The 24,569-nt window shown below is 39.3% G+C and overlaps 10 protein-coding genes across 15 annotated transcripts; 5 read left to right on the forward strand and 5 right to left on the reverse strand.

The window, feature by feature from the left end:
• The first annotated feature begins 517 nt into the window (after positions 1 to 517).
• Positions 518 to 1,425, forward strand: LOC108559118 (MICOS complex subunit Mic10-like). The gene is made up of 2 exons (XM_017916264.1): positions 518 to 693; positions 924 to 1,425. Exons 1-2 carry the CDS (start codon positions 615 to 617, stop codon positions 1,094 to 1,096), a joined length of 252 nt encoding a protein of 83 aa, XP_017771753.1. The 5' UTR covers positions 518 to 614; the 3' UTR covers positions 1,097 to 1,425.
• A 244-nt stretch (positions 1,426 to 1,669) lies between these two features.
• LOC108559129 (phosphoinositide 3-kinase regulatory subunit 4) lies at positions 1,670 to 6,656 on the forward strand. The gene is made up of 12 exons (XM_017916275.1): positions 1,670 to 1,901; positions 1,959 to 2,561; positions 2,623 to 2,939; positions 3,005 to 3,207; positions 3,273 to 3,693; positions 3,747 to 4,164; positions 4,225 to 4,402; positions 4,462 to 4,709; positions 4,766 to 4,917; positions 4,983 to 5,708; positions 5,768 to 5,925; positions 6,120 to 6,656. The coding sequence occupies exons 1-12, from the start codon at positions 1,810 to 1,812 to the stop codon at positions 6,525 to 6,527; spliced, it is 3,924 nt and encodes a 1,307-aa protein (XP_017771764.1). The 5' UTR covers positions 1,670 to 1,809; the 3' UTR covers positions 6,528 to 6,656.
• Positions 6,657 to 9,285: 2,629 nt separating this feature from the next.
• LOC108559137 lies at positions 9,286 to 9,841 on the reverse strand. Its single transcript, XM_017916285.1, has 2 exons — positions 9,767 to 9,841; positions 9,286 to 9,716 (listed from the first exon to the last, which is right to left on the reverse strand). Exons 1-2 carry the CDS (start codon positions 9,772 to 9,774, stop codon positions 9,305 to 9,307), a joined length of 420 nt encoding a protein of 139 aa, XP_017771774.1. The 5' UTR covers positions 9,775 to 9,841; the 3' UTR covers positions 9,286 to 9,304.
• Positions 9,842 to 11,294: 1,453 nt separating this feature from the next.
• Positions 11,295 to 12,478, reverse strand: LOC108559136 (ribosome biogenesis protein NSA2 homolog). The gene is made up of 2 exons (XM_017916284.1): positions 12,332 to 12,478; positions 11,295 to 12,206 (listed from the first exon to the last, which is right to left on the reverse strand). Exon 2 carries the CDS (start codon positions 12,094 to 12,096, stop codon positions 11,317 to 11,319), a length of 780 nt encoding a protein of 259 aa, XP_017771773.1. The 5' UTR covers positions 12,097 to 12,206; positions 12,332 to 12,478; the 3' UTR covers positions 11,295 to 11,316.
• A 217-nt stretch (positions 12,479 to 12,695) lies between these two features.
• LOC108559130 (ADP-ribosylation factor-binding protein GGA3) lies at positions 12,696 to 15,364 on the forward strand. Its single transcript, XM_017916276.1, has 7 exons — positions 12,696 to 12,847; positions 12,906 to 13,462; positions 13,519 to 13,735; positions 13,790 to 14,137; positions 14,192 to 14,315; positions 14,368 to 14,830; positions 14,884 to 15,364. Exons 1-7 carry the CDS (start codon positions 12,811 to 12,813, stop codon positions 15,085 to 15,087), a joined length of 1,950 nt encoding a protein of 649 aa, XP_017771765.1. The 5' UTR covers positions 12,696 to 12,810; the 3' UTR covers positions 15,088 to 15,364.
• A 325-nt stretch (positions 15,365 to 15,689) lies between these two features.
• On the forward strand, positions 15,690 to 16,715 carry LOC108559138 (vesicle transport protein SEC20). The gene is made up of 2 exons (XM_017916286.1): positions 15,690 to 15,904; positions 15,976 to 16,715. The coding sequence occupies exons 1-2, from the start codon at positions 15,824 to 15,826 to the stop codon at positions 16,567 to 16,569; spliced, it is 675 nt and encodes a 224-aa protein (XP_017771775.1). The 5' UTR covers positions 15,690 to 15,823; the 3' UTR covers positions 16,570 to 16,715.
• A 515-nt stretch (positions 16,716 to 17,230) lies between these two features.
• LOC108559139 (serine/arginine-rich splicing factor 7-like) lies at positions 17,231 to 20,061 on the reverse strand. Of its 4 annotated transcripts, XR_001890929.1 has the most exons (5): positions 19,331 to 19,487; positions 18,957 to 19,174; positions 18,707 to 18,902; positions 18,022 to 18,300; positions 17,444 to 17,521 (listed from the first exon to the last, which is right to left on the reverse strand). XR_001890929.1 is itself a non-coding variant. In XM_017916288.1 (4 exons), exons 2-4 carry the CDS (start codon positions 19,153 to 19,155, stop codon positions 17,311 to 17,313), a joined length of 606 nt encoding a protein of 201 aa, XP_017771777.1. In that variant the 5' UTR covers positions 19,156 to 19,174; positions 19,939 to 20,061; the 3' UTR covers positions 17,231 to 17,310. The 4 variants fall into 4 exon arrangements, 3 of the variants coding, with proteins under 3 accessions (XP_017771777.1, XP_017771778.1, XP_017771776.1); XM_017916288.1 differs by lacking the exons at positions 18,022 to 18,300; positions 19,331 to 19,487 and adding an exon at positions 19,939 to 20,061 and having other exon boundaries at positions 17,231 to 17,521; XM_017916289.1 differs by lacking the exon at positions 18,022 to 18,300 and having other exon boundaries at positions 17,231 to 17,521; positions 18,963 to 19,174; positions 19,331 to 19,486.
• LOC108559134 (ester hydrolase C11orf54 homolog) lies at positions 19,611 to 21,229 on the forward strand. Of its 3 annotated transcripts, none has more exons than XM_017916282.1 (6): positions 19,611 to 19,758; positions 19,817 to 19,893; positions 20,156 to 20,254; positions 20,312 to 20,487; positions 20,546 to 20,977; positions 21,036 to 21,229. In XM_017916282.1, the coding sequence occupies exons 2-6, from the start codon at positions 19,818 to 19,820 to the stop codon at positions 21,207 to 21,209; spliced, it is 957 nt and encodes a 318-aa protein (XP_017771771.1). In that variant the 5' UTR covers positions 19,611 to 19,758; position 19,817; the 3' UTR covers positions 21,210 to 21,229. The 3 variants fall into 3 exon arrangements, with proteins under 3 accessions (XP_017771771.1, XP_017771770.1, XP_017771768.1); XM_017916281.1 differs by having other exon boundaries at positions 19,611 to 19,726; positions 19,814 to 19,893; XM_017916279.1 differs by having other exon boundaries at positions 19,611 to 19,726.
• Positions 21,230 to 21,257: 28 nt separating this feature from the next.
• Positions 21,258 to 22,641, reverse strand: LOC108559133 (E3 ubiquitin-protein ligase MARCH3-like). The gene is made up of 3 exons (XM_017916278.1): positions 22,099 to 22,641; positions 21,697 to 22,045; positions 21,258 to 21,644 (listed from the first exon to the last, which is right to left on the reverse strand). The coding sequence occupies exons 1-3, from the start codon at positions 22,373 to 22,375 to the stop codon at positions 21,263 to 21,265; spliced, it is 1,008 nt and encodes a 335-aa protein (XP_017771767.1). The 5' UTR covers positions 22,376 to 22,641; the 3' UTR covers positions 21,258 to 21,262.
• Positions 22,642 to 22,785: 144 nt separating this feature from the next.
• On the reverse strand, positions 22,786 to 24,561 carry LOC108559135 (E3 ubiquitin-protein ligase RNF34). Its single transcript, XM_017916283.1, has 6 exons — positions 24,192 to 24,561; positions 24,005 to 24,135; positions 23,804 to 23,941; positions 23,580 to 23,746; positions 23,318 to 23,528; positions 22,786 to 23,251 (listed from the first exon to the last, which is right to left on the reverse strand). Exons 1-6 carry the CDS (start codon positions 24,296 to 24,298, stop codon positions 23,079 to 23,081), a joined length of 927 nt encoding a protein of 308 aa, XP_017771772.1. The 5' UTR covers positions 24,299 to 24,561; the 3' UTR covers positions 22,786 to 23,078.
• Between the last annotated feature and the right edge of the window lie 8 nt (positions 24,562 to 24,569).

Below are 24,569 nucleotides of genomic sequence, written 5' to 3' on the forward strand. Positions count from 1 at the left end.
ATGGATCTAAAGTTTATAAATTTCTTCTTCTTCTTTTCCTCTCTTGGCTTGCGAATCTTGCACAATTTCGCCAGCCAGTGTCTTTATTAATTTGAGATTTCTTGACACTGGTCTAAGTTACTGGGGTCAGGTTTATAAATTTAAATCGTTTTAAACTATCTCATAATTATGCAACACAACACGCTTAGTTATTTCAAATAACAATTCCTTTAAAAAAATATTATACTTAGTAATGCTATAAGATTTTATTGTCGATATTTTCAATACGCGCATCTTTTAAATTACAGAAATGTTGCAATTCGGGAAATATCTCTTAAATATATAATTTAAAGGTATGCAACATAGTATACTAATTTAATTGTTGCTATGATAAGGGTGTTGGTAATAATTTGATTTGGTAACCAGGGTGAAAACCATGCATATTATTTTGTTGCTTGGAGATGCTTGTTGAAATTGGAATAGATCTTCGATGAATCGCAAACGTCATGGAACGTCATCGGATTTCGATCATCCCATTTTGACAGATAGGGTGTAGAGCGCGGCACTCTGGCGAAGACCCCGAGGTGCGAAGTAGGCAACAAGAGAGACAGCACTCTCCGTGTACGAGCAATAAAATGGCGTCGCCCGTCTACATCGAGGACGAAATCGGCAGAAAATGGGATCGGTGTCTGACCGATGGCCTTCTTAAATTCGGTAACTACAATCAAACTCGAGCACCATCATCCATAGACCATCCATTACGTAACGCATCTAGAAATATTAGCCTGTATGCGGAAAACTAGTGTCCAATGGGTCATCCGCTCGCTCGTTATGTCACATACAACATGCATATATACTCCTATCCCCTACATTCGTCATACCTTTTAATAACCTGAGCATATCAGTTGCAATGATTAGAAATAAACATGGTTAATGTGTTTCAGGTGGTGGAGTTGTCTTGGGATCAGTATTCTCCTTCATGTTCTTCAAGAAGAAGAGGTGGCCAGTGATCTTGGCTGGTGGCTTCGGTATTGGAATGGCCTATGCTAACTGTGAGAAGGACTTGAACGCCACAATAACGTCATCTGGCGATTTGGTTCCAGACAGGAAGTGTTAGTCCTTTTAATTAGCAAAAGAACAATCTAGTATATGTAATTAAATAATGAATGCGGGGCTCTGAGACAACCATATAACAGGATGCACACACAAATAGAGAGATACCAATGCTGTAACTTGTAATTGTGGGGGATGTTCAAAATTCTTTTCATTTTGCTGATTTGTTCAAATTTATTGTTTCTTGTTTTGTTTACATGTGTATTATTATTATGTGTTTCACCACCAAAAAAGTTATATACTACATATTTACTGTTTGGATTTAATTTCATCGCGCCTGTGTCAGATCCCAAAAATGTGTATTTAATAAAAAAAAAAGAACTGTAGGCAATACATTTGTTAATCTTCAATATTAATCTCTTTTTTTTAGATGCGATTCTAATTATTTTCAATCTACTTTTAATACACTAATGTGTATTTTAATTCTATTAGGAAAGATAGGTTAAATATTATTTACATGTAAATTACTAGGAATCAATAAATAACATAATACGTTTATTGGGTTGCATACGTTTATTTTGGTTGAAACAAACTAATCGAATATTATTAGAACTACGAATTGACAGTTATTGTCAAAATAAAAAACAGCTGGGAGAGGAAGAATTGTTATTCCTCCTATGCATGTTCTCCATGTTGTTCAGTGTTGATTGTGATTGTAGCCGGCCACTTCTTGTGGTAGATTTGAGCTAAGCAAAGAGTAAATAATCAATATAAGATATGGGTAATCAACTGGTAGGCATTGCTCCTTCACAGATCTTTCCTGTGGAGCACTACCTCACAGAATTAACAGACTATAAATATGATATCAGGTATATAATAACAATGTTTTTCTTCAAATTATGTATACTTAATTGAAATAATTGTAGTTTGGGAAGTACAAGATTCTTAAAAGTTGCCAGAGCCGAATCACAAGAAGGTTTGACAGTGGTTAAGGTATTTGCAATACATGACCCTAGTCTACCTTTAGCTCCATATCAAAGTCAGCTGGAGAGAATTCGGAAAAAATTGGCTTCTTCACTCAACTGCCTGCCTTTTCAGAAAATTATTGAAACTGATAAGGCTGGGTTAATAATTAGAGAATTTGTTAAACATAGTTTATATGATAGAATTAGCACAAGACCATTCTTGACAAATATTGAGAAACGTTGGATCACTTTTCAAGTGCTGTATGCATTGCATCAGTGCCATAATGTTGGTGTATGTCATGGAGATATTAAGTTGGAGAACATCACTGTGACATCATGGAATTGGGTATTGCTTGTAGACTTTGCATCATTCAAGCCCACTTTCCTTCCAGAGGATAATCCTGCTGATTATTCATACTTTTTTGACACATCTAGAAGAAGAATTTGCTATATAGCACCAGAAAGGTTTATCAAGACCTTAACACTAGATAGCAATGCGTTATTTAATGAGAGTCTCTGTGATTCGGGAGAGCTCAAACCACCTATGGACATATTTTCTGCTGGGTAATATAAAAATATAATTTTTCTTTGAATTTTTTAAATTTTACTTATACTCTGTTTTTAGTTGTGCGCTTTTGGAGCTGTGGAACGAAGGACATGCGCCTTTTGAGTTATCTCAATTATTAGCGTACAAAACTGGTGAATATTCACCACAAAAGCACTTGGATCGTTTAGAAGATCCAGATTTGAGAAATCTCATTGCTAGTATGATACAACGCGACCCGAATCAGCGTTTATCCGCTGAACTGTATTTGGCTCAAGAGCGCGGTCGGCTGTTCCCGGAATATTTTTACACATTCCTCCAGAGTTACATGCTTATATTTTCTACTCGACTAATCCTATCGCCCGACGAGAAAATTGCTAGGCTCAAAAACGATATAGGTAAATTGATATTGAAATCTGTAACTGATAATAAACTATACATGAATATTAAATCTTTGCTTCAGGGAATATGTTTAAATTTCTTAAGGCCGATGAAGATACCAATGGCAAGGATAACGATGGACTTGTAATAATCGTCTCTTTGGTTACATCTTGCATAAGAGGCTTGCACGATTGCACGACCAAGTTGCAGAGTTTGGAGATTATGCAAGAACTGGCTACACATACCAATGACGAGACAATTTTGGATAGGATAATTCCATTCATAGTATGAGTTATTCGTCAAAAAAAATCGTACAATTATTATTAAGCTTGTTACTTGTTTATTTGTAGATGTTTTTGATGCTGGATGTGAACTCTCGCGTTAAAGTCGCCGCAATAAATACAGTAACGAATTGCTTGAAAATGGTTAAAAAAGTTCCACGATCAGATGCAAATGTATTTCCGGAATACGTGCTGCCCGGTTTGGCTCCATTAGCAAGTGATCGTTGCTCTTACGTGCGAGCGGCGTACGCCAAAAACATAGCAAATCTTGCGGAGACTGCTGTTCTGTATTTGGAGCAGACGCAAGCGGATTGCGGCGACAAAGGCACAGCAAATAATTCTTTCAATTATGATGTGGAATTGCAGACGCTTCACGAGATGTTGCAGAAGACTGTATGTTTGCTTTTAGCAGACCCAGAGGCACATGTCAAGCAAATCCTGATGGACAGTGGAATTACCAAGCTGTGTGTTTTCTTTGGAAGGCAAAAAGGTATATTTCTATATAATCAATTATTTTCAATTATTTTATTTATTCTATTGTAGCCAATGATATTATTTTGTCGCATATGATCACATTTCTGAACGACAAACAGGACAAGGAGCTGCGCGGTACTTTTTATGATTGCATAGTGGGCGTTGCAGCTTTCATAGGGTGGCAATGTTCTTCAATCATAACGCCTCTTTTACTGCAGGGTTTAACAGACAGCTGCGAATTTGTGATTGCAAAGGCTATAACAGCTATGGTTTCGTTAGCAGAATTGGGTTTGTTGAGGAAGCCGATGATGATTGACGTGGTATGCGAATGCGCCTGCTTTTTGGTGCACCCAAATTTATGGATACGGCAAGCTTTAACTGGCTTCATCTGTGTGGCTGCCAAAGAGCTCTACATGTTGGATGTTTCTTGTTATATAATTCCGACAATTAAACTGTACATGGAATATTCCATTTTTCAAATACACAGGTATTTATTTGCAAATTAATTTGTAATATTATTTCCTGATTATGTGATTCATGTGCGTAGACAGGAATTGCTTCTGGATTCGCTGGTACCTCCTATTCCGAGGAACGTGTACGACAACGTCGTAAAATATAATGATATTGAAGCTCTAATGGAAACGTTGACAATGAGACAGAAATCAAGGAATTTGATGGTTACCGGATTCGTGGCAAGCGGCGACATTAGTACTTCCATTAAAAACGTGAGCATATAATAATTTAAATAACTTGTCTCGAAATTAATAATTTATTATATAAATAGCTGATACGTCGTTTGGAAGCGAACGGTATGACAACGGTGATTGAAGAGAAACTGCTGATGATGAGTTCGCACCTAGAAAAGATCAGCAAGCACCGGCTGTTGTCCGATAACAACAACAGTGAACGAATTGCGATACAGGCGGATGGCAAGATTGAAATCAAATCGTTGTCGAGCAACGCACGTAGTCACGTGGTTAATTTGAACGATGTTCGGAGCAAGTGCGATTTTGCTTCTGTCCAAAGTGGAAGGTATTTTGCCTGTACTTATTGTTTTGCTTTTACTAACTTAACTCGTGAATTTGCAGCGATCACATTTCTAGGAGACAATCGGAGAGTACAAATTCGGGAGGGCCACCTTCCAGATCGAGTAGGCCGCCTTCGCCGCTACCAGAGGCCATTCGCTTCGGCAGCGATTCCGTCCCGACAATGAGTTTACACGAGAAATCGTATATTCAATGTATTTATTTTATTTTTGTATGTGGTTACATCATGGTACTATAATTGTTTTTATTTTCGTTGCAGATCGCACTTCCAGTTGCGCTATTGAATTGCAAAATCTGGTGAGGAGGCAGCAGGATAGGTACTTCGAAGCTATGCGCGGTAGAGATTGGGCAGAGCAAGCAGTTTGCAAACCAGAGTTACCGCCCCCCGGTTGGCAGTTGAAAGGATCTTTGGTGGCGCATTTGCACGAGCATCGTGGACCGGTGACGAAGCTGTGTCCAATCCCGGAGACTCCTTTCTTTGCGAGCAGCTCGATCGATGGTACCGTTAGACTTTGGGATTGTTCTAAGATGGAAGGGAAGAATATTGCAAATAGGTCGAAGGAATATTACAAGATGCCTAATAACTCGCCCATTGAAAGCATGGCGGTATGCGATAACGGACAGTCTTTGGCTGCGGCTACTCGCGATGGCAACATTAATATTCTAAGGGTTGATGGAAGTAAATTATCTTTGTTGTCCAATAGGACTCTGGATGCTGCGGAAGAGAAGAGTGTCGTCGATATACAATATTTAGATTCACAAAATGTTCTTGTCTACGCTACTCTTTATGGATCTTTGGTTGCATGGGATTTAAGGGCACCGGGGAATGCTTGGCGCTTGGAGAATGGCCTTAAGAAAGGTTTGATTTGTAGCTTCTGCTTGGATTCCCATAAAAGCTGGCTGACGTTGGGCACCGCGTCCGGCTACCACATATGTTGGGACTTGAGGTTTCAATTGCCGATCACAACCATCAAACACCCAAGCTGTAAGCTCTTTCTTAATTTCTTTATTCTTCAATTAGATTAATCTATTTTATTTTTGAAGCCGCAAGGATACGGAAGGTCGTTACACATCCAACGGAGCCGTCCTGGATTATTTCAAGCGTTCAAGGAAACAACGAAATCTCAATGTGGAACCTCGAAACAGGCGCCAGGGAGCGTGTACTTTGGGGCAGCAGCACTCCGCCACTCTCCAAATCACACGTACGTTGTTGCTACCAACAAATCGCAAATTTAATTAAAAGAAAAAATAAATCTAGTTGTTCGGTAAGGTTGACCGTAGATTGTAGTTATTCAATAATATTTAAACATCATCAACAAAACGCGCCGCAAGTTAAAAAAAATCTAAAAATTTATTTGAATGCTCACTTTACTAATTATTAATTCTCATTTTACAGCTGAGTAGTCAAAGTAATCAAGCGGTGTGCGCAATGTATACCGGATGCATCGACAGGTCGGGTTTCCTTTTGGCCGGTGGTTCGGATCAAAGATTAAGGTTTTGGGATCTCCAGATTCCATCGCAATCTTATATCGCGATTCCTTCACCGAACGATTTTTTGGGACCTTCGAGAGTCTATCAAAGTCGACAAGTGGACGGCACCAATGTGGTCGTCGAAGCGTGCGAAGACCCACCCCCATACGGCCAACCATCCATCAATCTTAAACCCGACGAGATCCCAAGGGCGGGACCTGAGCCTCCACCAACTGGACATAGAGACAGCATAACGGACATAGCACTTTGCAAGACTAAGCAATGCTTTATGTTGACTTCATCAAGAGATGGTGTCATCAAAATTTGGAAGTGATATATTTTAGTTGTACGTTTAAACTATTTGTTATAACTTAATTATAAAACAAAATAATAATAATATTTCTCTATAATCATTGTATTTGTTACCATTGACTTACATTTCAAATATTAAAGTTTACTACACAGCGGCTTGTCGGTAATATTGTAGTTGTTGTAATAGTTGTCATACCGCGATTTATATTGTTCTCGTGCTTTACGAATTAATTCCTAAAACATTTTTGAAAATTAGAATTAATCATCCGAATTAAGCAATTGCATTGTTTGAATGCCATCAATATAAATTTTAAAAAATATTGTTGTTTTTTTTTCATTATATTGAAAACTACTTTAAATATAGAAGAAAAAACAAAAATTATATTACGTTACTCGTTTTTTCCTGTCCTCCGAGCATTCGTCTTGAATTTCTTCTTTTTCTTCGCAATTTTTATTATCGTGCTGCTCGTGCATATCTTCCTCTCGTTTTTGGGGACATACGCAACAGGACTTTCCCATTATGTAAATCGGAGGAATTGGGTGGATGTAGAACACTTCCGGGCAGGTGTTATGATCTTTCTTGTGATTCTTCTCAACATCTTTTGTGTGTGTCATCTTCACTGGGAATTTTAAGGTACAGTAATAATAAATCAAGCAATAACGTTACTATGGTTAATCGCAAATCAATATTAGTGAACAGAAGCAGTTTAAAATCAAGCAGGCCATTTGTGGAATTAACCATGGCGACAATTTCATATAATAAACATAAATTGTTTGTTTAACTTCACTTCATTTCGCACCATCCGATTCATCACCATCTAAATTCTTCGTGTTTTGATATTAAAAAAGGACACAATCTCAGTTTCATTTTCCATCATGAGTTTGGACGAAATTATGGATAATCTGGATAAGTTGGTCAGCGAAACCGAAAATAGGTGAGAATTATTTTTCAATATCGTGTTATTTTTAAAGTGTCTAAATTCCATTTAACGAAAGTGAGTGAGTTCGAATGTGATTTCTATTAAATGTGTTTTTTTTTGGTTTAATTTACAATGGGAAGGATTTTTTCCTTCAGTTGTTCATTTATGCGTAATTGAATGTTGCGTTTTGTAGACCCAGGAAAGGGAGAAAGTATAACAAGAAGCCGAAGAAAACATGCTCTTGCAGCCCTAGTCCGATATTTACGCTGAGTCCGCCTATCTTCTTCATGAGTAAAAATACTTGTTGTCCACCAGCAAGCGCCTTCGAACGGGCACTTTGCTGTCCGCCGACTTTAGCGTGCGGAAAGGCATATTGTTGCGCAAGGCAATCGTGCGAGAAGGATAAGAAAAATACCGTTGCAGATTTTCCTTGCTGCAGCATACCTGTGCCACCGCGTCCTTGCTGCTGTCCAACGTTTCCTTGCTGTTGCTCAGATACCTTAGATCCTTGCTGCCCTCCTCCGCAGCCTTGCTGTCCGCCGAAATCCTGCTGTCCTCCATCCCCGTGCTGCCCTCCAAAGAGCGTATCCTATCGCGGCGTGGAGATTTGCTGCTGCAAACCAAGCGTCTTAAAACACGCTCATAAAACGGATGACAAGGATTGTGAAAGTGATCATCAGCAAGTCTCGAAGGATGGGAAGACGTGTCGTTTATAAAATAAATACTTTTAATTTGTATTTAAACTGTTTCTGTAGTCCAAGCCTTCAATAAAATGCTTGTTGAATCGGGTTTTCCTCTTCTGCTTGTAGAACGATGATGACGCTATGCCGCGAGTGCGGGGCCAGTGGAAGTAGAGCAGTAGAAAATCATGGAGAATCGGGCTACAACAAGAATCTCGGAGAGTGCGATTTCTCCTATCGCTGCCTGTTTGGTTCTGTAGATGCTGTGACTGTAGATGGTAGGGCTTGCGTTCCTCAGAAACCCTATGTCAAGTACAATCCGAACAAGACGTCGCACTGCAAGAAGTATTGCGCGAAGCAATGGCAGAAGCAGCAATCCAATAATACCAAGAGCAATTGTGGATGATCATTCAAATTGATTTTATTTATCTTTTATTGATGCTTACTATAAAGGTTGATTTGTGTTGCATCTGCATCAATGACCAAACTGGTTTATCTTTATTGTTTGTTAGATCTCTGGTGAAGCTGTGCAAGGAGTGCGGGAGTTCCGGCAGACCGAATGCGGCACAAACTGGAACCGGGCAACCCTGGCCATCACCAATGAATTGCACACCAACAAAGAAAAACGCAAGTTGCAATACTACTGAGAAATTGTTGTCATTTTTTAAATTCATTTAATTTTCTTTACAGCATCTTGAGCTCATTTGCGACGCCCGAAATTGTTACAGAAGTAGGTACGACAATTACTACAACGCTTACAACATGAACTTGCACAGGCCCCGCAGATGATCCTATATAATTTAGTTCATTAAACGCTCATTCATTCACACTAAAGTATATTTTATTTGACTTGGTATAAGATTTAGATTAGATGTACAAAAAGCTGTACATCGAATCTTATACGCTAATAATTTATGACGTCTTTAATTTACTTGGTATGTGAAGTGTTTCGATTTCTTAAGTTTATTATTGTTGTTCTAACTCTCTGAACTTTATATAACGATCTTCGCTAATTCAAATAAGGCAATTTGATTGGCAAACAAATCTGTAAGTTGAAAGATGTGTAACAAATTCAAGTTTCGTTGATTTTACGATGCCTATCTAAGTAATCAGAACGATTGGAATGTTGAATTGAATTGAAGTTTATTTTTAATTAAACGTAAACATCGATTTAGTTGGTATTTTGTTCTTGTTGTAAATTAACAATTTCTACGCAAAGGTCCTCTATAGATATCCGGTGGATAACGACCAGAGGGTTTCATTCCTACAGGATGATCGTAGCAATGCGCTTTGCAAGGATCATCATATTTGCAGGGCGGATAGTTTTCTCTAGAGTTCTTGAAGACGTGTCTACAGCAGGGTCTGGTACACCTTCCGGGACAGTACAAGTTGTCGTATGTAACTGCCATGAAGTTTTTTCCTCTTTTGGCGTTGTATGTACCGACACATTTGGGCGGAAAACGTGGACACGGCTGTGGAGGACATATGCAGACGGGCTTATTGTCCGGTGGATTGTACGTGAAGCGACCCGGAGTTGTGCAACAATCAGGTCGAACGAAAGGCGAATGTCCGTCCAACGTAATGCCGTTGCATTTCTCGATGAAATCAGCACTGAAGATATAGGAATTAATATGGAATGGATCGAGGTTGGGAATAGTTACCAATTCATTTTGTGGTAAGTTAAACACTGGAAATTTTGAGATGCGATGAACCGAAAGCGACGATGACGGAAGCAAAACAAGTTTTGTTTCACTATTGTACGTCGAATCGCCAAATCGCGTTAGTTTTGAGTTTTCGGGAACGTCGGTCTCGTCCATGGATGGAAAGAAGGTGTTGCTGCTGCTGTTGTTATTACCACTGCTGTCGGAGATGTCCAAGAAGAAATTTCGATGCATGCTGTCGGTGTCTGCTCGAGGAGGTCAGCTGGAGATTTTCGGATTGGCCGCCCAGCGTTTGCTATAACTCTTGTCTAAGATATACCAAATTACCTCAAGAATGCCGCATCAGTAAGCTGACGTCTTGTCCACCTCGGGAATGCCTGATGTTTGACCACATGCGGGCCGGAATGGATGGATGGGAAGCATCCGATGAGTGCTCCACGACAACCACAGAAGAAGAGTGTCGTATTTGGCGCAACAAGTATTACCTCGAAAGCAGGACTTCCTCCTCCTCCCAATCGTCATCTTCCTCAACCTCACTCCCTAAGCATCTTCGCTGTCGATGCGGGGACCATCTGTACGTCCGTAAAGTCTGCAAGTGTTGCACGTAACTTGTACTGTGAAATATAGAAATTTTAAAGTTGCGAGCGATCTCTTGATTAATTCGTTTCATCATTTTCATCGTTCCCATGGTGGAAACAAGTGTGTGTTGTTTATTTTCAGTGTGTCATTTTTCAACATTTCATCTTCAAAAAAATTATCGTCTCATTTGGGATCGTCTTCACTTCGATCCCAGCCTAAAACACGTTCCTCCACCGGATCCACACAGACCATGAACGATCAGAGCTACTGCTACTCATATTACGCACAATCCCAGTGCTACGTTCCAGTCGAGTATTACGTACCAATGAACTGCTGCGTGCCCATCGATTGCACTGTAACCTATGGTAACCCTGTGATACCTGGATGCCCGAATCCGCAGTCGTCAACCCAAGCTACGTGTTGTCCCTGCAATCCACAGCAGCCCTTTCCGAACAAAAAACTATAACAATTGCGCTACATATCAACAGCAGCAACAACCAGCATCGACATGGCAGCAGCAGCAAACCGCATCGACATTCCAGCAGCAGCAACAACAATCAGCATCGATATGCCAGCAGCAACAAGCAGTAGCAGAACAGCAGGATCAGCAACAACAATATCAGTCATATAATTTTCAACCTCAGCCGCAAAGTCAGGAAGAGCAAGCAGCGCAAGAAGATGTATTGAGGCAACTAGAGTATGCAGTTGCGAAACGCAAGAAATATCTCCTGCAGAGGAGACCTAAGCGTAAAAATACCAAACGATGTATAATATGCGGAAATAAAATTTCATAAATACATAACAATTCATTAACTTGTTTCCTTCTTTACCATTTTCAGGAAAGGTCAATAATAAATGAGGTCGTGAGATTTGTCAATAAATATTTTATACAAAAAAAAACTTATATACAAAATAGTATAAAATAATTATGTACTATTATATAACTTATATAGCAAATAAAACTATTACTATTACACTAAGAGTACTGCGTTGATGCAACCGTCGTTTTCTGGGTTATTCGTAACTTGAGCAAATTTTCCCCAAACCACTTTACCAGCCTGAGTAACCAGACCCAACTCAGAGATGTTGACTTCAAGCACAGTACCCTTTGTGATAACACCCAAAGATGTAAACATTGGAGAGCTGGGGTTCTTTTTAACACCAATAATTGGCAAACAGAAGGTTGCCTTCAATTCTGGATGCGTCACGTGGGCCTTCTTGAAACGTAAACCCATTGGTCTAATGAATCTTTCAAACTTGGGTGGCTTCCTGGTGAAGTCCTCCCCAACAAATGTTACTTTAGTGACCATCCTCTTCCAAGCTTTCCTCCTTGTCTTTCCAGACTTCAGCACCTTGAAGACTTCACTGTCTCCCTGTGCTCTCACTTTAGGTATAGGCACATCCCATTTTCCTGCCTTTTCCTTACGTTTCTGCTTAATCATATTTGAGAGAACCTTTGCTCTATTCTCCACATTACGATCCAACAGGTAAACAGGTAAAGCCCCTTCTGGAGTTTTCTCTGTCTGTTTCTTGGTTTTCTTCTCCTCATGAGCCTTGATCTTCTTTTTCATTTGAATCTTCTCATTGCGGCGCTCCTTATTGTAGATCTTAGCCTTGATACCGCGAAGTGTGCGAGCCTTCTTCGACCGAATCCTCGACTCGCGGGCATCGCGTTTTCTCTTCCTCTCCTCATAATCAAGCCTCCTACCATGGAGCTTCCTGTGCCTCTCAATATATTCGTTCTGTGGCATTCTGTTTACTTTTTATTTGGTACAACGGTTAATTTAGGTCCGTCCTACACCAGTTGCTGGTGTAAACTGCTTGTATTGCTATTGAAATGATGTCTCAAACAAGGATGTACCTAAAACAATAAAGCTAGAATTAATCAAAAGCAATTCAGTTTCTAACCTAGCCACGTCCTTTTCACATATACTAACATTCAATTTCAAAAATGATAGTTAACATTAATTAAGTAACATCACTTACCTCAACACAAAATGATCTTATCCAACGAAGCTTACACCAAAATGTGCATAAATGTGTTGTAGAAATGTTTCACCAAAAACACGCTGTTAATGCCAGTTAATGCATGGGAAATAACTGTAGGCTGTAGGTTAGAAATATGTTGCTCGTTTCAGGCTACAGCTGATTGGCTTAGATCTGCCACGAAGTTCGCAACAAACGAAGCCTTCTTCCTTGAAGTTTAACTGGTTGCATATGCTGATAATAATTATCTGATATTAACGTTAATTGTAATATTTGTTGATTAGAAATAACCTTAATTATTTTATTTTTAACAAAAGTTACTCGAATAACGTAATTTCTTGTAATTGAATTTCTTTTATAATCGTGTGACAATCTTTATGTCAAAGTTTGTCACTGTCAGATCAATTGTCAGTTGGAAAATGTTGTGCTGAAATGTAAACATTTTTTGATTTATTCAGCAGATTTTATCGTCGGCGAGGATGGATCTAGTGAAAGTTAGTTTGGAAGCTCTCTTTCGTAAGTATATTATTAATTTCTATACGATCATAGGGTTTCGATACGAATTTCTTTACAGTCCGAGCTACGCAAAGCTCAACCCAACATCCAGACATAGAAGCAGTGGAGGCTTTCTGTTTATTGATGAACAAAGAGAAGGAAGGTTGTTTAATTGGCATTAAATTACTATCCACAAAGATACATTCAAGAAATGAATATGAGGTGCTGCAGGCCCTGTACATAATAGACATTAGTATGAAGAAATGTGGAGCAATGTTCCAGGGAGAAGTTGGAAAATTTCGTTTCTTAAATGAGATGATTAAGTTGGTCTCTCCCAAATACTTGGGCACTCAAACACCAATGTCTGTAAAAGAGAAAGTGTTGACCATGTTGTATGTCTGGACTATTAATTATCCCAAAGAGACTAAGATAAAGGAAGCCTATGAGATGCTGAGGAAGCAGGGTGTCATAAGGGAACCACCACTTTACTTGGATGTTTATCCTCAGAACATTTGCAGAAATCACAATGCTTTTGTTGATGATGAGAAATCCAAACTACTGAAGAAGTTGTTACAAAGCAGGAACCCAGAGGATATTCAAGCAGCAAACAGATTAATTAAAAGTATGGTCAAAGAGGTAAATGTTTACATGCAAATTATTTGCAAAAACTTTGTTCATTTGTTTGTTCAAAGGATGAGAGAAACACCGAGATGAAGAGCAAACGCTTTTCCGAGCTGGAATCTGTGCTGAACAATGTTCGTTTGCTTAACGAAATGCTGGATTCTTATATTCCCGGTACTTCCTCCATCGATGAACTGGATATTATAAATGAGCTGCACGACAGTTGCCAGAGGATGCGGCAAAGTATTGTTAAATTAGCGTCCGAGGCTCAGAACACTGAAGATATAAGTAATATCAATTTGGAAGTAGCAAATCTAACAAATTAATTATTTGTCATTTTAGCTGCTATACTGAGGGCTAATGATGAATTAGGGCAGGTCTTTGAAAAGTATGAGTTTTTAGTGGCAAAGGGTGACGTCAGTGTTAAACTGCAAGCTCAAAAGCAGAAAGCCATTCTGGATCTGATAGAAAATGCCGCAGGTATTAAGATTAGCACGTTGGATTTGCTGCAGCAATCTGGTCATGGTGAAGAAGCAACGTCTTCTCCGGCTCCTCCACTTATACCAGTCGAGAAGAACAATTGCTCATATTCGAATGTAGACGTTCTGTGCGATATATTCACCACTCCCAATGACGATGGACAATCTGCAGACGATAATATTTTAAAACCCATCGCTGTCAATTTACTAGGTAACATTTGTGTTTAATATCACTGTACCACAATCATTGGATTCGTAATTACAGAGACTAGTGAAGAGAAACCTAGTAACAACAAGTTCAAGGCGCTCGAAGACCTGGACGAAATGAGTGAAAACTTGTTGAAAGAGAACTTGCAATCCACTGCACGTCTCGGCTCCAATTTCAATAAGTAATAATGACTTAATTAAATAATAAAAATTTCTCTAACATCTTTATTTTAGACTCGTAGATAAAATACCAATGAATCTCTTGGTATCTAAACTAGGCGACGACGTATCGAAAAGAATGTCAGCTGATTTGTTTAATGATGAATTGGATTTGGACAGTCTGTTATTATCAGAATCTCACGACAGTAACAACGAATCGAACGGCGATGATAACTTGGTTGATATTAGCACTGGCTTAAGTTTAGGAGATAGCTTCGAATGCGTCGCGAGTCCAGAAACTCCGCCTCAGAAATACGAGCAACCAATCAAGTTCTGCGACATCAACATTGACCTGAAAAACGTAAGACCGAGCACGATCGAACCTCTGGTGGTGCTGGACGAGAAGAACGGATTAACCGTAACACTGCATTTTGCCAAAGACAAACCACGCGATGATGTAATCGTCATCATAGTTTCGATAGCCAACAAAAATGAGCTTCCCCTAACGAATGTCCTCTTCCGCGCCATCGTACCTAAAGTATGTATATAGCAATTGCAAATAACGTTTATAAGAGTTTCATTATGTTTTAGGTATGTAAAGTGAGACTTCAGTCTCCTTCATCTGTTGAACTACCTGCGTTCAAACCATTCTTGCCGGCGGCAACCATAACGCAGGTGATGTTAATCTCGAATCCTGAGCAAGTGAAAATCTCGTTCAAGTTCATCGTGAGCTACAGCGTCGAAGATGAGACCGTAACCGAAATGGGCGAAATCGAATCTCTGCCGCAGACATAAAGACTTTCGGGAATCTGTAGACTTACAATATGTTACCTGCACATTTGATTACTACATTCCTTCTACGTTTATTCGATGCAAACGCTTTCAAACAACTCGTTGCTGCGCGCTTGCACATCTAGTTTAAGACGAGTGCGCGGATGATTGCAAATATATGTTCCTCCCAAAAATTAGTTCAACATCAAATGGAACCAAAATTATGATTGCATTATTTATTTTGACTCTTCATTTATATTGATTTATGCATTAGGTATATACATTTAAACAAACTATTATTGAATAACCAAATATTAATTAATCAATGTGTGATAATAGAAATATTTATTCCGAGGCTTAGTTGTACTTAAGTATATAACAATATTGCTGTGATTTTTTTTTCTTTTGTTAATTTATTATTTCCTATAATAAACAAGAATGGTATGGAATCTATTTTGAAATTGTTTCAATTTTAACTGTAAAGATACCCTATGCATCTTTACGTAAAACATATCGGAATTTACAAGTTATATGTATGCAATTTTGCTTAGATTCAATCTAAATGCGATTATAATTAGTCTGGTCAATAATTAGTGTGTTATTATTAGATTTTTTGCGAGGTTCTGATTTTCAAATTGAAATAGATCTGGCGAAGCTGAGCGCAATCTATTGTTGTTTACAAAAAGTATAGCTGGTTGCGCGATCTTGAGTTGTGTCAGTGGTTGTTGCCAGGTTTTTGTTATGTTCTAGCAATTCCACGATGGACTCCACCAGGTTTAAGGTGAACTGCTTGCGGCAGGACATCACCCAGCACAATCTGCAGTTGAAGGCGCTCATCCAAGTAGGTATTCCATTTATTGCCGTGCAAAGTTTCTAAATTTTTCGCGATCTACCATTATTGTGTGTTGCCAGGACATCAATGCTTGTGAAGGCCCTCTGGCGGAGCTCAAGAATCTAAATGGCGCGGGACGTTCGAAAATATCGGCGCTCCGCAAGTTTATCGACAGCTACACAGACATCGCGAAGGATATCCGTGACGATGAGCTGCTGCGGGAGGTGGTGCTATACAGGGAGCAGCTGTCTACATCGATGGACCACTTCAAGGAGGCCAACATAAAGAGCATGAAAACTATTGAAGCGAGGATGAAGGAGATGCTGATGAAGAAGGTGAATGTCGAGGATGGCCTTAGGATGCGACAGAAGAGGGATAAGGAGGGAATGGCGAAGATGAGTTCGAGCGTAACAGATCAATTGTTGTCCATCAGTAGGCAACTAGCGGACACGACTAAGAGGAGTGCAGCAACTTTGGATACTCTTGTAATTTCATCGGATAACGTCGTTGGTACTCAGGAAGAGCTTAAAAGCACCTCCGGTACAATAACGCAATCCGGGAAATTACTTGCCAAGTACGGACGTCGCGAATTTACAGACAAAATCCTGGTTTTCTTTGCATTTGCGTTCTTTGCTGCTTGCGTCATTTACATCGTCCAGAAGAGGGTGTTTTAAATCTTAAAATCGTGTAGGAAAATTAAAGCAGGATTCCACTTTTTCCGGATGTAAATGGTAAGGATACGTTAATTCTTGCTCAGACGTCATGTATTTTTTTGTTGTTTATTATAGTTATTATTATAAAATAAACACCTCCGGAATTGTGTACACTCTTATTATATTAAATTATACATTTAAATAGTTCGAATAATAATTATTTGGTGGCGTCTATATTTATACAACTTACACCAAGTGTTTTTCAAGACCAGCGGCCGTCGAAGAAGATAAAAAAGCATAATTTCAATCTTGCACGCGCATCCCTCGAAATTGTATTAAAACTAACTCACATTTGATGTTTCGTGGATGCATTAAGTAAAATAATATAATGTTTGTTTGTGATTGCACATTTATTACAATATACTTCTTATATGTATACGAGATCCGTTCAACAAACAAATGAAAATCCTTCGGCATTTTTTTTAAATTCTCTTCACGAATCGCCTCTTCCTAACCGCCGTCTCCTCAGTTTTTTCCTTATTCAATAAATGCTACAAATCGAAACACACATTTATATTGGGGGGAAAATAATAGTTACATGGAACCATTGCAGCAGAAAAAAAGAAACACAAAGTGACTAATAATTTAAAAAATAAAGTAAGAATAGAGGATGAAACCGAAAATTTTTAAATTAAAAAAAATAATATTTTTTGCGTTATCTCCTCTGGATCAGAATAATTTGTAAAAGTACGTCCAAAATTTCTAGTCTTGTCCTCCCGAGCCACCGTTCTGTTTTGTCGTCGAGCGGCTGCGTGATCTGGACCTGGAGTTTCTATCATTGCTGCGAGAACGGGATCGTTTGTTAGAGGGTGACCTGGAGCGAGAGCGGTTACGAGAACGACTTCTTGATCTGGAAGCGCTCCTCGACCTGCTTCGGCGATCCCTAGAACGGCTACGCGAACGACTGCGAGACCTGGAAACGTTTAATCTATTAGATACAATTGCAATTGCGGTAGGCATTGGGGGTGTGTAGAGTATATTCTTCTTAGTACCACTCCGAATTGCTAATCTTTAAATATTATTTATACAAACCTGAATAAAGGTATTGAACTAAATGACAACTAATTATTATGAATGTGCAAAAGGAGGTTGTTTCTATTCTGCTCTTGTTTAATGTGGGGGCATTATCTCTTCGCTCGTCCTCCGTTCACTCTATGCGCTACGTGTCTGAGAGAATGTGATGGTGAGGGCAGTACTCGGGGCGGTGCTCCAAGTACTGCGCTCACTTCGTGACAACGGCGCAAGCAAACGTAGACTGGTAGATCTCGAAGATATCTCCATGGAATTAGTCACAAATTTACAATGTTGTACCAAATCAATGTTTTGCACATATATACATATTTATGAATAGATATATGTTTGTTATTATTATAATAGAAGTAATAATATATTATATTTAGAAATACTTTTTACCATTAATCTGCGAGAGCTGTGTCGTGATCATGATCGGATCAGTTGGTAGAGCATAAAGAACACTAGCCCGAATAATTCTTTTGTGAGAGAGTAGCACACACCGGCTCACGATGGTCTAACAGATCAAGCAGATGCGTGTGTCGTGTGTGTGTGCAGACATTGAGATAGACAGCGGAGAAGGTACTACGAGGCGGCTCTGCGCAGTCAGCGGGTTGGCAAACACGAGACGTGAATGAGACTCAATGCGTTCGTTACCTGACTATCGGCCACAGACTATACCTATAACATGGCACCACTGTCACCCACACTACATTCCACTTTGTAACCCTAACTTTTAGTTTGTTTAACGTAACCTTTTGAATTGACCCCTATTCTCTCTCACTTAATCTCTTTTTTTTTGTAGTTACTACTTAAAACACTTAGAACATACAACAATTAACTTTCCCAAAATGAAACTAGCATAGTGCAATTGATAAAAAGTATGCATTAGTATATTCCAATTAGGAAGAATTAAATACACACCTTTCATCATGCATCATATGAATAAAAATTTAAGTTGAAAACAAAAAAAAATGGAAAATTGATTTCTTTTTTGTATATAAATATAGAGAATTGAATAGTGAAATAGTTATATCAAAACAAAAAATATTTAAATGAATCAAAGAGATTATGAAAATGAACTTACCTCCTCCTGCCACCTCCTCTCTTATATCTATTGCAATCCCTGGCATAGTGGCCACGGTCCCCACATTCATAACACCTATCATCAGGGTGGAAGGGTCTTCCACGAGACCTAGGTGGAGGTCCTCTGTATCTACCTCCACCTGTTTTACCATTTGACATTTCTACGCGAGCTCTGCGGCCGCATATGGTTCTTCCATCTACAATCAGAGTGAGGTCAGAACAAAAACCCCAACAAAGTTTTCAATAAAGACCTTTACCTAATCCTCGGATTGCATCCTCTGCGTCTCTGGCATCTTCGAATTCGACGAATGCAAATCCGGGAGGATTCCTGGCGACCCAAACATTCCTCAGCGGACCGTAATATCCGAAAGCGTCCTCCAGCTCCTGTTTGGAAGCGTTATTGCCCAGATCGCCCACATATACCTTACAGTCTGAACCGTATCGAGACATCCTGGATGCTGCACCTAACCTGAAAACCACAGAGACGCGAATTTTTTTTAGTTAGCGTTGATTACATCGCGTTATCGATTAATCCCGAAAATTTTGCAACGCCCATTGTTGGAAGCCGCCGTCGCCGCCACCGACAGCGGATTTGTGCGTGCAACAATTCGCTGAATCCGCTTACCGAAACTACAAACTGCAATTATCCACCTTCAACTTTTGCTGCCGCCGATTTACGCTTATTTCTATAATTAATTGTTTATATTTAAACAAAAAAAATACCCCCACAAAGTGGACGGTAGCGGCTTCTGCTCACACAAACACAATATGGCGTTTCCACCACCAACGCACTTTTTTCCCATCCAAACATAATCAGCCAATGGCCGGCACGCATTTTGTTTATACTGGAAACGGAAAGGCGGGCGGCAGATGGCGCGCCAAATTCGAAACGCGATTAACGTAAGGTTAAACAAATGGAATTATCAGAGATTGATGATGACCTAGTAACTTTTAATTGGAAAGTAAACGTCCAGAAAATTAATTTCTCCAGATAGCGAACATTAATCACCATTTTGTCTGCGTACGTACAATTATCGTTTACCAATTAACAACGTACACAATTACAAAACAATATGCTTATTTTATTAATAATAATTTCATGTTTAAGTAGAATGGCTCTGTGCAAGAAAGATTATCCCGTAGTTAAGAAGCCTTTCCACGTCCCAGAATTGCGAGCAGTAGCTGACGGTTTGTTATAAATATTATTTAGAAAAAAAAACAAAAATATCTTACCTTAAACAATAGCACGAAACTACGTTCACAGAAGTGTTCACATTTATGAAGCAATATTGTAATATTTATACAGATATTCGATGCGCTATTTGGGGGATGGTGGTGGGAGATAATGAATATTTAATTGCGTTGCGTTCCATAAATTTTATCATTACGTTGTTATTGTAACTCAATATTTTATTGTCCTCCACTAAATGTCTGTGTCCTTTTTTTTAAGTGCTTAATAATGGGCTGAAAGCGCATTTCTCGGAGGTCCTCGTAGAAGTTGTGGATTGTCCTGATTTAACACAAGCACCATTCCACCTTGCGAACAAAGGTAATCTGCGTTACGAACCTTAATAACAACAGGTAAACACAATGTACGTTTCTAAAGGTCTGAATGGAAATCCGAATTTGTTGGACATTGGCGGTCCCAGCTTTTTGATACCTCTGGTGGACAGGACAAAGGTTTACGACTTGAAAGACATGGCCGAGATCAGTGGAAATAAACCGGCCTTCCTCATCGGAGCCGGCGCCGGACCCTTCAATCATTTGAAAACGAATTGCGAAGTAATTGCTTCCTATTCTCATTGTATTGCAATAATTTGAATTATGATGAATGTTACAGGGGATTTTTAATATCAACGTCGGGGATGAAATAAAACAGGAGAGCAGGATCGGTATGCTGAATCGAGAGACTGGATCTCCGATGGAGTTGAAGCTGAACAACAGCATAACCGAATTCGGTCTCCTCGGTAATCTGTACTCCTCGCAAGGCAAGGAGGGTAAGGTTTTGAAAGTGCACGCGGTGAAGCGCATCGGAACTATCGATTTCATCGCGAGCATTCGGAGTGTCCTAAGTGAAGCTTACAAGTCGCAAGATGGTATAGTCGGCCTCGGTGGTACCTTCATCATAAAGAAGGGTTCTGCGAAGTTGCACATAATGCCGGACTTCTCCGATACTCCCATCGAAGACGATGAAACGTTGAACAAGTGGTTGCAGTTTTTCAATATGTCATCACCCTTAGTTGCTGTGGGAACGCTGGTAACGGGAACTTATGTAAGACTTATCCAAAGCGAATATAATATATGCGTAATATTAATAAGTGTATTCGAAGAACATGGATCTGAGGGAGCAGCACTTCCACATGTTCAGCGATCACGGAAACGCCGGTCATTATCACATCGATACGACGCCGGACGTGGTGGAGTACCTGGGTTACTTCAACGTGGCCAATCACATCTTTCGTGTAGACCAGCCGAAAACGGACGCGGCTTTCGGCAAAGATTGATCTTCGCTTAATCCTTTTATTTACCATCGTCAATAATAATAAAATATAAATAATTAATGGTCTTTTACGAATTGACTCTGTCGGTAGGGCTTCCTCTTCCATTCGGGGAGGATCAGTTTCAGGAAACTGTTGGTCCTGTACCAAGACTTCCATGCGTTCACGTGCTTTTGGAACGTCACGATCAGCCATGAGGAATACGTGAAATCTATGGCAGCCATTCCGAAAACCGCGCAAAACGCCACCAAATGAGCCGACAAATTCCTGGAGTTCTTTAATTGGGATTTGGTGACGTTCTCACAGATCAGCATGAGCATATAAGTACAGGCTATGGCCGACGGAGTGTACAGGATTAGTGCTAACAGATCGAAGACTATGTCCTTCAGATTGTCACCGGGATTGCCCAGATATACGATTACGGACCATGGGACGTTATACCTGTTAATCAAAATTGCTATTAAAGTATCACGAAATCATTTGAAGACCTTACATGGGTTGTCTGACGATTTGGTAATGGTGCTTGCACAGCTCGCAATAGCTATTCGAAGACTCCTTTAGCCATCTCTCCAAGCAAGCTATGTGCGCTAAGGCTATGCTTCCGCGACATCTGCAAGGGGATAGCAAATCACCTAAGCTTTCTCCCCCGTGGCAAATGCGACACATCCAATCGAAATCTTCTATCAGCGAAAGCTCTTCGTTCGTTGCAGTCAACAATATCTTGTTGTTCTCAAACACGATTTTGTGGTCGTGTGCTGCACTCTTCGCAGAAACTAGCGGCCTAGTATATACCATTTCCGGTGTCAGCTCTTCACTTTCATCGATCATTTCAATCTCATCATCTGCGAACGAAATGGTAATAAAGCTGATCCCTAAATGACATCGACGCACTTACCCTCATCCATTTCATCAAAATCCGGATTGAAGTGATTCGAGAAGTAAGCGACGGATACCGCAATCTCTTGTCCCACCAAAGAATCACTCGAACCAAACAGATATTCCAGCAAACTCTTGTTGCTGTTCCTTTTAAAAAGATCCGTCTTGTACATGGTATCAATCACCCAAGTCGAACCCAAACTTTCGCTGATCTCTTCCACATTTTGCACGTTAACACCTAATGTGCTGACAGTCGACTCAGTTAGGATGATGGTGACCAGGACACCGTCGCTCATTATACATTCGTTTGTATAATGTGATAGATAGAAGGATTTACGGATATAGGAAGCGAAAAAAACTAAAAATTTAGGTCATGATTGATACGTGTTTTTTGTGTGAGCGCTTCTGTCGTCTCTCAGTGTCACTGAATTTTCGACAATCGCATATCAAAATAGAAAATAAACGTCAAATAATAAAACAGTTTTTGTTTTAAAAACATTTTCCTCGCTATACACCAAAATATACACATATATTGTTTGCAAGTTTTGGACATCAATAAAAACCTAATTAATAATAAAGAATGAAAAAAGAAAACAAAGAGTTTGGTACGAATCTACGATCCTGTCCATAATTTCATAACATTGTTATGTAATATATTTATCACAAAGATTTCTTTCATTATTTAATAAACTTTAAATATATAGAGGCATGTGTTCTTCTTTGTAGATTACCTAATATATATATATATATATCTATTCTTATCCGATTAGGGTTTTTGGGGCAATCCCCATATAAAATTTGAATCTAAAATATTTACAAAATTTGCTTTCGCGTTTTGATATGAATGAAAACTTGTATGGCATTATTGTTTTAACAAAAACGTAAAGCCGACCGCTCACCACACGATACATGTAAAGTATAATTTTGTTATTCGCTTACTTGCATTAGTACTTGAGAAGTATCGTGGAGCGAGTAGCCGGTAGGTATGATCAATTACAATTAAACTTTGAATGTTCTTACGACCCTCGTAACGTACTGCCTGCAAATCGGGCATTCGGCCAATCTCTTGCCGCAGTCGATGCAAGTCGCCATGTGACCGCACTCTAATAACACGCAATCTAGTTGGGCGTCCATACAGATTTTGCATAACTCGTTGAAATTCTCATTGGATTCTGAAATATCATTTTAGTTGTATGAAAAACTCATTGCAAACATACATGAATATAAATCAAAGATACCATCGGTTTTTCTCATATGGCAATCCTGCCATAAACGATTCACCCTTTCGAGAAGCTCCGCCTTCTCCACGCACCCTTTGTAATCTACCCGATTTAAATTCAACAATTCCTTCAGTTGCTTCACTGATAGATCATTCAGATTTTCCGGCGAATGAAAATCGGATAGCTTCAAACGTTGTAACGGGCTACTATCCGCCTGAGATCCTTCGCCCTTTAAAAACTATGTTCTCAGTACGAAAATGTTATATATCCAAATAAATACCGCATTCGTCGACGGTTCCGGGATTGGATCTGCTGGCGGTGCCGACGGTTGCGGCGGAGGTGGCCTAGGAGGCGGCGGCGGGGGTGGGGCTTGTCTCGGTGCAAAATGCTCAGAGGAACGCCCACCATTGGTCCAATTTCTCGTATTAAACGTTGTCTCAGCGTTACCTGAACAGCTCATTATTGATATATCATAATATACAAAACAGCAATTCATGAACTCACTTCTATACTTTTGGAATAAATTTTGTCCCAATTTGTTTGGTAGAGATCCAGATAAAGGATTGTAGAATTTTTTGCTGGATTTTTGATTGGTTGCTGGCATGGGCTTCTTATAAAATAGCTCAACAAGCTCCTGTTTCTCTGGAAGATAATGACATATTAGTCATGCTTTACTGATATCAAATGGAAACAATTAAACCTCACCAACAATTCCATATGTGGATACATTGTTTTTGTTCAAATAGTTTTGCAAATCCTTAGATTTCAGCTCCATCAGCCTATCCCGAATTGGGGGTCGTATAATTAAAATTGCACATACATCACAATAAGTATTACTAAAATTTGAAATATTTAAATTGTTAAATGTTTTCTGTGTGTCCACTGAAATTACCCATAGACTTTTGTTAAACATTTTGAACAGAAATTAGTTTCACACTCAAAGCACTTCAATTTCCAATTCAACACATTAAAATCAGAGTTGCACTTGCTGCAAGGCATCTTTGTGCTACAAATATCTTTATCTTTCTCTCTCTTTATATGAGTGTGTGTGTATTCCTGACACTGCCCTTAACTTTTAACAAATAATTTGTTTCATATTATTTATGTATAGTGATTGCTTTAACTGGAAACTTCGATTCAGCCGCACATTATCCTATTTCTGAACTACAACGGTACGCGAATCAATCAATGTTTTACAATGCAAATTAGTTAAAGTAAATAGAAACAATAGCCATTTTTGACACTGTCATCGATATCGTCACGCTTGCCA

This window comes from Nicrophorus vespilloides, unplaced genomic scaffold (assembly GCF_001412225.1).
Source record: "Nicrophorus vespilloides isolate i.1.1-1 unplaced genomic scaffold, Nicve_v1.0, whole genome shotgun sequence".
Taxonomy (NCBI): Eukaryota; Metazoa; Arthropoda; class Insecta; order Coleoptera; family Silphidae; genus Nicrophorus; species Nicrophorus vespilloides.

Excerpts from the sequence above, each read along its gene's own strand:
- LOC108559118 (XM_017916264.1), top strand. The coding sequence starts at position 615 with ATGGCGTCGCCCGTCTACATCGAGGACGAAATCGGCAGAAAATGGGAT. Across the intron at positions 694-923 it reads CGATGGCCTTCTTAAATTCG|GTGGTGGAGTTGTCTTGGGA; the intron begins GTAACTACAATC and ends AATGTGTTTCAG.
- LOC108559129 (XM_017916275.1), top strand. The coding sequence starts at position 1,810 with ATGGGTAATCAACTGGTAGGCATTGCTCCTTCACAGATCTTTCCTGTG. Across the intron at positions 1,902-1,958 it reads GACTATAAATATGATATCAG|TTTGGGAAGTACAAGATTCT; the intron begins GTATATAATAAC and ends AAATAATTGTAG. Across the intron at positions 5,926-6,119 it reads CGCCACTCTCCAAATCACAC|CTGAGTAGTCAAAGTAATCA; the intron begins GTACGTTGTTGC and ends CTCATTTTACAG.
- LOC108559136 (XM_017916284.1), bottom strand. The coding sequence starts at position 12,096 with ATGCCACAGAACGAATATATTGAGAGGCACAGGAAGCTCCATGGTAGG.
- LOC108559130 (XM_017916276.1), top strand. The coding sequence starts at position 12,811 with ATGGATCTAGTGAAAGTTAGTTTGGAAGCTCTCTTTC. Across the intron at positions 12,848-12,905 it reads TAGTTTGGAAGCTCTCTTTC|TCCGAGCTACGCAAAGCTCA; the intron begins GTAAGTATATTA and ends ATTTCTTTACAG. Across the intron at positions 14,316-14,367 it reads CTCGGCTCCAATTTCAATAA|ACTCGTAGATAAAATACCAA; the intron begins GTAATAATGACT and ends TCTTTATTTTAG.
- LOC108559138 (XM_017916286.1), top strand. The coding sequence starts at position 15,824 with ATGGACTCCACCAGGTTTAAGGTGAACTGCTTGCGGCAGGACATCACC. Across the intron at positions 15,905-15,975 it reads AGTTGAAGGCGCTCATCCAA|GACATCAATGCTTGTGAAGG; the intron begins GTAGGTATTCCA and ends GTGTGTTGCCAG.
- LOC108559139 (XM_017916288.1), bottom strand. The coding sequence starts at position 19,155 with ATGTCTCGATACGGTTCAGACTGTAAGGTATATGTGGGCGATCTGGGC. Across the intron at positions 18,903-18,956 it reads AATCCGAGGATTAGGTAAAG|ATGGAAGAACCATATGCGGC; the intron begins GTCTTTATTGAA and ends CTCTGATTGTAG. Across the intron at positions 17,522-18,706 it reads AGAGGAGGTGGCAGGAGGAG|GTCTCGCAGTCGTTCGCGTA; the intron begins GTAAGTTCATTT and ends AAACGTTTCCAG.
- LOC108559134 (XM_017916282.1), top strand. The coding sequence starts at position 19,818 with ATGGCTCTGTGCAAGAAAGATTATCCCGTAGTTAAGAAGCCTTTCCAC. Across the intron at positions 20,488-20,545 it reads ATTTGAAAACGAATTGCGAA|GGGATTTTTAATATCAACGT; the intron begins GTAATTGCTTCC and ends TGAATGTTACAG. Across the intron at positions 20,978-21,035 it reads CGCTGGTAACGGGAACTTAT|AACATGGATCTGAGGGAGCA; the intron begins GTAAGACTTATC and ends GTGTATTCGAAG.
- LOC108559133 (XM_017916278.1), bottom strand. The coding sequence starts at position 22,375 with ATGAGCGACGGTGTCCTGGTCACCATCATCCTAACTGAGTCGACTGTC. Across the intron at positions 22,046-22,098 it reads TTTTGATGAAATGGATGAGG|ATGATGAGATTGAAATGATC; the intron begins GTAAGTGCGTCG and ends TTTCGTTCGCAG. Across the intron at positions 21,645-21,696 it reads CAAATCGTCAGACAACCCAT|GTATAACGTCCCATGGTCCG; the intron begins GTAAGGTCTTCA and ends TTTGATTAACAG.
- LOC108559135 (XM_017916283.1), bottom strand. The coding sequence starts at position 24,298 with ATGCCTTGCAGCAAGTGCAACTCTGATTTTAATGTGTTGAATTGGAAA. Across the intron at positions 24,136-24,191 it reads TGTTTAACAAAAGTCTATGG|TAATACTTATTGTGATGTAT; the intron begins GTAATTTCAGTG and ends TTCAAATTTTAG. Across the intron at positions 23,747-23,803 it reads TTTATTCCAAAAGTATAGAA|GTAACGCTGAGACAACGTTT; the intron begins GTGAGTTCATGA and ends TGAGCTGTTCAG.